This window comes from Lathyrus oleraceus, chromosome 4 (genome assembly GCF_024323335.1).
Source record: "Lathyrus oleraceus cultivar Zhongwan6 chromosome 4, CAAS_Psat_ZW6_1.0, whole genome shotgun sequence".
NCBI classification, from domain to species: domain Eukaryota; kingdom Viridiplantae; phylum Streptophyta; class Magnoliopsida; order Fabales; family Fabaceae; genus Lathyrus; species Lathyrus oleraceus.
In genome coordinates, this window is record NC_066582.1 from 453,997,990 (window position 1) to 454,009,833 (window position 11,844).

The window sequence follows — 11,844 nt, forward strand, 5'->3', positions numbered from 1 at the left end:
GAAGAGTTAGGCCAATTCAAGAGAAGTGAAGTATGGTAATTGGTTCCAAGACCTGAAGGAATAAATGTTATTGGAACAAAGTGGATTTACAAGAATAAATCTAATGAAAAAGGTGTGGTTACTAGAAATAAAGCAAGATTGGTAGCACAAGGATACACTCAAGTTGAAGGAGTTGACTTTGATGAAACATTTGCTCCTATAGCTCGCCTGGAGTCCATTATATTATTGCTAGGAGTGGCATGTATTCTGAAGTTTAAACTGTTCCAAATGGATATGAAAAGCGCCTTCTTAAATGGATACTTGAATGAGGAAGTATATGTTGAACAACCAAAGGGATTCACATACCCAAATCTTCCAAAGCCTGTGTATAAGTTGAGGAAAGCTCTTTATGGGTTGAAACAAGCTCCTAGAGCTTGGTATGAGAGACTCACAGTGTTTCTCATTGACAATGGATACAAAAAGAGAGGCATTGATAAGACTTTATTTGTCAAAGATGAAGGAGGAAAGCTCATGGTTGCTCAGATCTATGTGGATGATATTGTGTTTGGTGGGATGTCAAGTAAAATGGTTCAACATTTTGTTGAGCAAATGTAGTCTGAATTTGAAATGAGTCTTGTTGGGGAACTAACCTATTTTCTTGGCCTGCAAGTCAAGCAGATGGAAGATTCTATCTTTATATCTCAAAGTAAATATGCCAAGAATATTGTTAAGAAGTTTGGCATGGAGAATGCAAGCCACAAGAGGACACCTGCTCCTACTCATCTGAAAGTGTCTAAAGATGAAAATGGTGTCAGTGTGGATCAAAGTCTCTACAGAAGCATGATAGGAAGTCTGCTATATCTTACAACAAGCAGACCTGACATTGCCTTCATTGTAGGTGTTTGTGCTAGATATCAAGCTGAATACGTAGCAGCTGGAAGTAGTTGTTCTCAACTGGTGTGGATGAAATAAATGCTGACTGAATACAATGTCACACAAGATGTCATGACATTGTACTATGACAACCTGAGTGCTATAAACATCTCAAAGAATCCTATTCATCATAGCAAGACAAAACATATTGATATCCGTCACCATTTTATTAGAGAACTCGTGGAGGATAAGATTGTAGCCTTAGAGCATGTTGCTACTGAGATGCAGTTAGCTGATATTTTTACAAAGCCCTTGGATGCAAATCAGTTTGAAGTCCTGAGAGGAAAATCAGGACTTTGCATTTATGAAGACTTGTTGCAATTAATATGGAGTGGGAAAAGTACGCAAATTAGTGCCTATGTGGCTAAAATAAAGCGCCCCCATTATGGTAAATCATCACCTAGTTTTGGAAATACCATCTATTACGTCTTCACACGCTACCCCCACAACCTCACTACCTACTCCAACTCTTCCATCTTCCTGCTCCTTCCTCACACACCTCTGCTAGGGCAACTACATTTTTTCCATAAAAACTCCAAAATTTCACAACATCAAAATACTTCTGCTTCAAAAACTACTAAGTCTACTCAAAAGGTTAGCGCTCCTTCCATGGATATTCCCGATGATGAGATTTTGGATGTGGTCCCTCTATCAGTTATTCCCTGCGAGGCCCTTGATTTGAACCATCCCATGGATGCCTCAGCTTCTGCATGCCCCAATCAAGGTAACATCTCTAGTATCCCTTCTGGCTCAACTCCTGCCACTAATTCTAAGGAAGATATACACCACACTAATCGTGTTATAAGAAACCTAGTTACTAAAATCCTTAATGAAGGACATTTTGTGAAGGGAGTCTCTACTCCCCTATCTAAAATGTACCCCTCTCTTGAGGTTGAACAACATAGTGAGAAGGATGATGATTCCTCCAGTTCTGAGAAGGACATGGTTGCTGAAGGGTTGTGCTCTCTAGGGAAAACTGTGTCTGATAAAGGAAAATCTGTGGCATCTAAAACTGCCAATGCTTCATACTCTGAGAAGCATGATGATGCAAACGATGTGATTGACCTAGAGGATGATAGGTCTGATGATCAAGAGGATAACTTACTTCATCATTTAAAGCCAAGTGTGGCTAAACGCATGAAGACTCGAAAAGGAAGATCTGTGGCTGATCTTATGTCAGCTAGAAAAGCTAAGAAGACTGCTGGTATTGGGCCCTCCAAATCTTGGGGCAAGGTTGAAGTGAAGAAGAGGAAGGTTAGAGAAGATTCTGAGTCTGAAGAGGATGTTGAGGAAGATGTCCATGACATCTCTCTTGTGAAGAAAACCACTGTGAGGAAGTCTCCTGTTAAAGTTGCTGTTGTGGATTTGGATAACATCTCTTTCCATCTTGAGGATGGAGCTGCCAAGTGGACATTTGTGATTGAAAGAAGGGTGGTTGTGGAAAGGGAGTTGGGAAAAGATGTTGTTGAAGTCAAGGAGGTCATGGACCTGATAAAGGCTGCTGGGTTGTTGAAGACTGTGGCTGGGTTCTCTCAATGCTATGAGGGTTTAGTTAAGGAATTCATTATCAACATTCCTGAGGATATTGCTGATAAGAACAACAAGGAATTTGGCAAGGTGTTTGTGAGGGGTAAGTGTATCACATTCTCTCCCATTGTTATTAACAATTTTCTGGGAAGAAAAATTGAGGGTGCAGGTGAATTGGAAGCTACAGACAATGAGGTCTATAGAGAGATTACAGCTAGGCAGGTGAAAGGTTGGCCTATTAAAAAGCATCTTCCTGCTGGGAAGTTGACTGTCAAGTATGCTATATTGCATAAAATAGGAGCTTCAAATTGGGTGCCTACCAACCATATTTCCACCATTGCTAATACCCTTGGAAGGTTTATTTTTGCTGTTGGAACCAAAGTGAATTTAGACTATGGTAGATTTATTTTGAACAAATCATCAAGCATGCATCTACTAATGCAGTTAAGCTGCCTATTGCCTTTCCCTCTATGATTTGTGGGATTATCCGGAATCAACACCCTGGTATTTTGCGTTGTAATGACTTACCTAGTAGAAGAAAACCTGCTCTGTCTGTGCACTATAAACTGTTTGAAGGAAGTCATGTCGAAGATATTGTCATGACATCTGCCATGAAAAAGCCAGCCTCAAAAGTTGGAACAATTGATGAGCTTAAGGAGACTTGTAAAGAGCTGGGTGAAGGGATAAGGGTAACAACAACTAGGAAACAATCGTTGGAAGCCTTGATTGCCAGCTTGGAGCAAGCTGAAGGTGAAAATATTGAACATACTAAGGAAGCTGAAGCCCACACCTCTAGTGAGAGATCTGCAAACAATGATGAGACAAGTGGCAATTCTGTTTCTAGTGTTGATGAAGCTGCAAGCTCAAGCTCTACTGATTAGATCCTTTGACCTTGGTCCCTATTGACTTGATGGTTTTTGTTATTGTTTTGATGGATTTACTTGTTTTTGGGTATTACTTTGTTGATCTGTTTCTCAGCTTGCTTACAGCTGATTATGTACTTGGTTTTGTAACCCTTTAACTTTTGACATTTCGATTAATGACTAAATAGACATTTATTTTGTCTCTTTGGTCTCTTTTGGCTAAAAAGGGGGAGAAGTAGCTATAGCTATAGGTGATGTTTGTCTGATACAAAGAGGGAGAACTGTATGGTGTGTAGTTGTTTGACACAGGGGGAGAACTCTCTGTGTTCTGTCTGTGTGAAGCAGGTTGTTGCTGAAGGGGGATGTGGTGTGTTCTGAGCACAAGCGCATGTGTGTTTACTAGTTGCTTTTTCTGCTAGTAATGTGTGTATGTTTACTTCTGCTGCTGAACTGATACTTTGATTGATTTCTTGTGAACGTATGATCTGATGTATGTTTTAGCCAAAATTTGCCAAAGGGGGAGTTTGTTGGTTCTATGTGTTGGCATCAATTTTGGTAAAACTTAGTGTTATCACAAGATGTCACGCGTGTTGTCTTGACATGTGATATCAGCTTCTTGCAGGTTGTTTAAATATGGTTATGTAGGATTTAGTCAAGATATCAGACTCGATGTTAAGACATGTGCATACATAACATTCAGTCTGAATGTTATGTGTTTTGTTGTTGCATTTTTCATGCAAATCTTTGTGTGCTTACGTGGAGATTGCATGCGCTATTCAAGGAGTAATTCTATTTAAAACCAGAATGTTCTTTTTTTTCCAAAAAGGAATGATTAGCTGCTGGTTCTTAGGAGATACGCAATTAAAATAGAATTAGGGTTTCATGCTGCCCAAACCCATTCAAAAAGCTTCTATTTAAAGGTCATGTAAAACCTATTTTACAAACACAAGATACGAACGATGAAGTGAGAGAGTTTTAGGGTTTTAGTCTTGTGTGAACTTGTGAATTGAGAGCCATTCATTCATCTTGTTGATGTATGAATTGGACTGAGTTTTGTGTTGTAATTTGTCCACTCTAAGCTTTGAAGTACGAGTGTATTTGTTTACTTGGTTGAAGCTTTTAAGCAAGATCAAGTATGTATCCTTGAAGTGTGTCTTCTTTCTTATGTATTTGTTCTTATATCACTGCTGTGATTGAGGGGGAGTGAGTAGGGTCTCATATCTAAGAGTTCTTAGATAGAAGTCACACGGGTAGAGATTAGGTGAAAAGACTGTAACTTGAAGTTGTTTTCTGAGAGTCTTTGAACTAATTATGTTTAGAGGATTTCCTTCCTGGCTTGGTAGCCCCCAGACGTAGGTGAGGACCGAACTGGGTTAACAATTGCTTGTGTCGCTTGTTCAATTATTTCTCTGCTTTTATCCTGTTTATATTTCACTTGTTGTTCAGATATTAGTGTCGTGACATTACCTTCGACATCTCATATTTGATACCAGAATTTCAATAATGAAACGATTAAATCGAACCCAATTAACAAACGCAAGTAAATGAGTGTACGCGCACGAGAAAATGGTCTCATTGTAAGAACTCCCAAGAGTAAGCCATGTGAATAGGAGATAGAAACACAACATCATATGTACAACACACGTTCATAGTAATTAAATTGAAAGAAGTAAAAATGAAGTATGCACGAATTAAGATCGTGATGCGAGGATGCGAATGGATGTCACATACCACAAGACCGTGCAAGGTTAACGTAAGTTGAATTCAAACTCGACTTAAACAACAACGATGTTGGATTATTGTTTGTTATCATGATTTGAAAGAAAATCTAACGTGAAAATGTATCATTGCAAAAATGGAATGGAAATGAACTCAAACACTTAACCGAATGAAGTCATAAAGTAAGGTTTAATTCATACAAAGCAAGCAGTATCCAAACCGATATTAAGTGAACCTCACAACCGATAAATAAAATAAGCAAGAAATCAAGAAGTGCAAGTGAAACCCTAGATAATATGCTCAAAGTCGATTTGTGTGTATCAACAACAAATGAGACGTCGTATGCAAAGGGTCATAATGCGGCGAAATACAATCAATATATCGATAAAAAATCGGCGGAATAACGACATGAAAATATCGAATCCACATATTAAAATACGTTTTTTAACAATGAAATAGCTCAAAGAAAACATAACAAAACCCCACACATATCACACTTTATTAATTATTAATATTGTGAAATTACAATGATAATAATCGAAATAAAAAATAGAAAAATAAATATAAAAATGAAATTACAAATAAAGTGTAAATAACAACAGCTAAATGCTACAAATCCATAAAAAATGACAATTTAATTGATTAAAATAAATGCCAAAAAAATAAAACAAAAAGTAGAAAAAGTAGGAAAATGCACAAAAATAGAAATGTGTGGCAAACAAGGGTTGAACCCAAATCATAGGGGTTAGAAGACTAATGCCTCAACCAAATCAACCATGATCCTCAACTATCAAAACAAATCCTTCAATAACATAAAAGGGAAAAATACAATAATGGAAAGTAAAAATAAGATTTGGGGCACGCAGGTCTAGAACCTAGGTTTTGGTGGTTGGGAGACTAAGGCCTCAACCAACTCAACCATGACTTCATCTTGTCAAACAAAAGTATTAAAGAATATATAATAGAAGGAAACGAAATAATGGAAACAAAACACAATAAACTAATGTGCCCATTCATGCACATACTATTGTTCATCTTCTTCCTCATTTAAATCATAAATTTTTTGCAACCTTAACCTCATAACTCCATTTCCATAAACAATAATCATATAATAAATATTCAACTATGATAAGATTAGCGAGACATAGAAAGATGTCGTCGATTTTTATGGGGAATTTTATGTTCTAATTTGAGGGAGTTGATAGATCATGAGGAGGACAGTAAATCACATAACAAATACTTACATAAGAAACACTCATATGCTTGTTTTAATTTAATATGTTATTTTTATTTAAAAAAAATATTCTTTTGTAAAAAGGGTGTCACCCTTGACGGTTTCAAAGAAGAAAATTTTGCTAGAGACGAAGAAATTTGAGTGAGACGAGGTAGGGGTTGCCAACGAGAAGAGCGACCATTTTGGCTTGATGATTTGAGTTTCCAAGAAAAAGAAAAGAAAAGAAGTGGAAGAGGCTCACATAATCCATGTGATCCTGCTCTCGACCATAAATCCGACCTCTCTTGACGAGGCCTGGACTTCTCCACGGGCTAAAAAGTAAAAAGCTGTCAAAGGGAAAATCACATTGACCTGAAGGTGAACGCCTCAATAGATTTGGAAGATGAGGCGGCTCAAGGGGGTGATTTGGTTGCTCCCTGTTAGGGAACATCCTTTTCGTCTCCTTCTAAAAATTAGGAAGTTACTTCGCTTTGGGTTAAGGATTTTGACAGTGTGAGTTTCATACACGACCACCTCAACTTTCCAAACGACTTTTAGAGGGATAAGATAATGTGTGTGAAAATTGTTCAACATGGAAGTAACCTGCCATTGAGAGGGGGGGGGGATTTGGAATGAATAACGTTTGATGAATATAATCAGGCTAAGATGTCTCTTATGGAGCTTAAAACAGAGTTGAAGAGGATGAAAGAAGGCCTTGACTAGAATAAGATCTTGTTGGATTCAGCCAACAAAAAGCTCGTCTCTTTGAAAAAAAATCCTCAAAATGGTCAATACTCATTGGAAAAGTTGGAGGCGTATAAGAAGGAGAATGGTGATCAATACCAGAATTAGGACAAAGAGTTAGAGGAAGCGAGATCGAAGATACTTTCCCTAAAAGAGACCATCAATGTTGAAGTTAAGGCTTCATTACAAGCTGATTTGATGATTCTCGTGTAGAGAGTGTTCTTTTTGTCGATTAGGTGTTTGAAAAGGCAAAAGAGAATATACATTTTTTTGTATTTGACTTAAATTTGAGTGGGCTTGATTTGTTGAAGGTCATTCGAGATTGGCATTTGGCCGAAGAAGACGACGAGAATGACACGTCCCCGTTTGAGAAAAGAGATAACACAAATTTTCACTATAACCACACTAGATTGCAATTTGCTCAAGCCCACAAGAACGAGACTTTCAATTCTCAAACACACAACTAAGAGACTTCTATGATCAAGCACAGAAGCAAGGGACTTCAAATGTTCAAACACTTAGTAAGAGACTTCTAACAATATACCTAGTAGATAAATGATCATTTGGGGTAATACACTTGATATACAATTAGAGGTGTAGAAAGAATACAATGCAAATAGACTCTTTTAAGACTTAGGTATTTCTAAGATATACAAGGATAAGAAATCCTAAGTTCAGTTTGTGCTTTATTTTGACAAAGTAACGTCTCTTTGAGTGTCAACAGTTTATTACTCCCTCTGTCCCAAAATAATTGTTGCATCTTATAAAATTATTTACTCCAAAATATGTCGCATTTTAGTTTCCAATGCAATTCTAATTTTTATCTTCCAATTATGTCATCTAATTAATACTCTCCATTTATTATTCTCTCGTTATGCACTTATGATAATTCAAATACACCAATCGTAAACAAGGGTAATTTGGTTAAAATACTATTCTCTCTCTTTCATTTATTACATTTTCTTAATCTGTGTGAAATGACCAACTATCACAATTATTTTGGGACGGAGGAAGTAGTTATTTATCTTCAAATCTTCACCTCCTTAAATAGATAAGGAAAAGATTTGTTGAAGATCCAACATAATAAAGTCTTTGAGAAGCTTGAATAGAGACATTGAGATGTTTCTACAAATGGTTACTGGCATTAAAAGTTTGTTTGAAATTCCTTTGCTGCAATGGGAATTATAAGTTGCATCTCAGCTAACACTATGAAGAAAATAGAGCTTAGGTCTTCACATGACAAAGTAGGCTCAGAGATTGACAATGATCTATAAGAGTCACCTTGGTCCTAGCGCTTTGACTGGCTCAGGTTATGATAATCAGAAGTAGACTTCTTCAAAGTCTGGTCTTTAAACTCTGACCTTCAGATGTTGACCTCTTCAAAAGTTGACTTCATCAGAGTCTGGTCTTCAGCTTCTGATCCATCAAATTCAGGTCTTTAAGCTTCTCTTAAGATGTTCATAGCCAAAACCAATACTTGGATTATACATGAAATTTTAGTCAATGGTCCAACACATTTGAACAAATATCAGTATACTCAATTGTTTTTTAAATACTTTGTTATCATCAAAACCCAATGGATATGAGACAAACAAATTTTGTTCCAACAAAAACACATCATCTTTCTTCTTCCTTTTGTTTAGTAAGATCCCGTGAACTTGAGGTATTGATGATGTTGCTTCCATATCTTCTTCAGCTCGATAGTAATGCACAAGGCATAAATGTCATCCAATACTTTATTAATTTTTTTTCTTTCATCTACCTTGTTTCTAAAATAGTCTTCAGTGACATGCTTTTGTTGAAGATTGTTTTGTTGGATAAATACGTCTAAGCAAATTATTGCATTTGGATCTTCATCAAAAACTAGATCATCCTCACTTTGAATTCTTTCTCTTTTTCCATATCTATTTTTCACCTCAATTTCTTCTATTCTTTATTCAAATTTTCATTTGATGGCATGTATTTCTCTTCTTCTTGTTCTTTTTCAACTCATCATTCATCGACTACTTCCCATTCATCTTCGACCTCTCTCTCAACTTCATCATCCCTAGGAATATCAAACATATTCCTATTAAAAACTCTACTTGATTTAGTTGTCATTGTTTAGATAACTGGCCAATTTGATTTTCAAGATTCTTCATGGATGCTCCAATATTTTTATTGGATGCTTCAATGTTCTTGTTGGATGCTTCGATGTTTGAGTTTATTGATTCCAAATTGCTTTGAGTCCTCTTCATAAATTGGTTCATAGTATCTTCTAAAAGAGATGGCTCCCTTGATGGTGGATTGTCCCACCACGGATTATAAGTATTGAAGTAAGGATCTGGCTCTTGATAATTTCCCAAATAATATGCCTTTGCAACATATCCTTAGGGTACACAACGCCCACTGAAATGATCTTTACCATAAAAATCACATCGTAATGCCCTTATTGAATTAACATTTGCGGGAGCTAAAGTTGTGGCGGCCAATTGCTTTGACAAAACTTCAAGTTGTGCTAGCAAAGTAAGTTGAAAATCAAGCTTCATCATACAAGTCTTCTTTTACCTTTCATACACAATCTAAATAAAAAAATATTTCGGTAGCACTAAACTAGATAAAAAACTAAATAAGAACAAAAGTCGAGAAATTAGAATAAAATAAAAATTAAAATAACAAAAATTAAAAATTAAAAATAGAAATCGTAGCACAAAAATTGACCTGACAAAATAATTCAACAATCCATGACAACGATGCCAAAAACTTGATGACAATTTAACAAGTGTATTAAATGTATTGAAGTAATAAAAATATAAGTTTGTATCCATATGGATTGTTTTATTTTAACAAAGCGGTTCAAGTACTATAGAAAGTAACACGAGGGTTTTCAGTTTTGTTTAAATAAAATAAAAGCGGTTCAAGTACTATAGAAAGTAACACGAGGGTTTTCAGTTTTGTTTAGATAAAATAAAAGCGTAAATAAAATTCCCAGTAGCATTTATAAGCTTGACATGCTGATCAGAAACTAGATGGGTGATACCCCTACCAAGAACCTCTTTTGCAAGACAAAAGAGAAGGGGTGAGAGAGGATCACCTTATTTGACCCCATTGTGACAACTGAAATAGCCTTTCCGGATACCGTTGATGGATACAAAAATGGTGGCATACCCGAGAATAACAACGATCCAGTGACAAAATGGTGGCATACCTGAGAATAACAATGATCCAGTGACAAAACTTATCATTGAAACCAAAGGCCCTGGGCACCCTGATAATAAAACTCCAGCTCAGTGTGTCAAAAGCCTTAGCAATATCTATCTTCATAGCTAAGTGACCAAGATGACATTTGTTTTGAAGAAGATTGATTACCGCTGAAGTAATACAAATGGATTATTTAATAGATCTTCCATGGATGAAGCCTCTTTGCTCTTGAGAGATCAGAGAAGGGAGCATCTGAGATAACCTGTCAGCAATGATCTTTGTAACAATTTTATGCTTGAAATTAGCAAGGGCAATGGGCCTGTAGTGCTCAATTGCATCAGCAGAAGGAGTCTTGGGGATCAAGACCAAAGTGTTGGCATTATAATTAGGAAGGATCCAACCATCAGTAAAGAATTGAGTGACAACCATGATAACATCTTTCTTAATAATCTCGCAGTAATGTTCAAAGAAAAACCCTCCAAACCCATCCGGACCTGGGGCACTGTCTTTGTCCAGGATCATGACTGCGTTATGAATTTCCTCTTGAGAAGGTAACACAGTCAAAAGGTTGTTAGATTGTTCATTCATCATGTCGGGGATGACCTTCTCAATCAAGTTGTCTTCCTGCAAAATAGAATCATTGTTAAAAAGGTTCCTATAATAGGAAACAACATGCTCATCAATTTTCTCCTGGTCAGTGGTCATTGATGATGTTGCCCTCAATATTTAAAGAATAAATCCTCCTAGTGGTTTGTTTAATCCTGGCAACCCTATGAAAAAACCTTGTGTTTCTATCTCCTTCAGAGCTTCATTCACCTTACTTTTTTCTTTCCAAAAGAGCTCTTCAATGAACAGGGCCAAATCAAGTTGAGATTGAGCAGACCTCTCAAGCTCAGCAAGCCTGTCAGAGTATCCTTCTTCAATGGTTTTCTCTTGAACCCAAGTTAGATTACTTTCAGCCGCGTTAACTTTGTCATGAAGGCCTAGGATATTATGATCTACAAGGAGATTGTTGAGGTTCTGCCAGAGATCTTCTGGTTACATGACTGGTTGAGGCATAAACAGCAGTGATACCACAAATGGTGTTTTGGTCTTTAATCAAAAAAGAAACATGTTGGTCAACAACTGAGATCACCTCAGGATTTAAACTAGCAAGACAGAAACACCACAAATTAGGCTCTAAGTCAATCCTAGTATTAATAACAAACATCTTTAAACCAAGTCTAGACAACCACCTAGGAGGAAAATCATTGAAAGACATCCAAGGCTCAGCAATAAACAAAAAGTCAGGTTTATGTACAGTGAGAGTCCTTTTTAAAGCTAATTTTGTTGGAGAGTTAGTGATGCCTCTCATGTTCCAATAGAGACATTTCATAAGGACATGTTGGTAGGACCAGCTCTAGATCTTGTTCCATATTGGGGTCTAGACTTTGATTTCTGACTTTTGGACTTCTTCTTTGACTTGATTGTTTGGAAGCCATTCAAATTATCTTGGTTAGCGATCATTTCCAAATCTTCAATGTTTGCCCACGAGTGTTGTAGGAAAAGCATGTCATGCTGCACATCCTGGTGAACCATGTCTAAAGCAGTTTCTTCAACAATCTCCAAATAATTGTCTTCATGAAACATTTGGGTAGCATCTACAAAGTCAGTATCCAAAGAGCTAACAGAGTCCTTGTCACAAGA

The 11,844-nt window shown here is 36.7% G+C and overlaps 1 protein-coding gene across 1 annotated transcript; it reads left to right on the forward strand.

The window, feature by feature from the left end:
- Positions 1–1,785: 1,785 nt before the first annotated feature.
- LOC127137943 (uncharacterized) lies at positions 1,786–3,320 on the forward strand. Its single transcript, XM_051064350.1, has 3 exons — positions 1,786–2,166; positions 2,233–2,661; positions 3,060–3,320. Exons 1-3 carry the CDS (start codon positions 1,786–1,788, stop codon positions 3,318–3,320), a joined length of 1,071 nt encoding a protein of 356 aa, XP_050920307.1.
- The last annotated feature ends 8,524 nt before the right edge of the window (positions 3,321–11,844 follow it).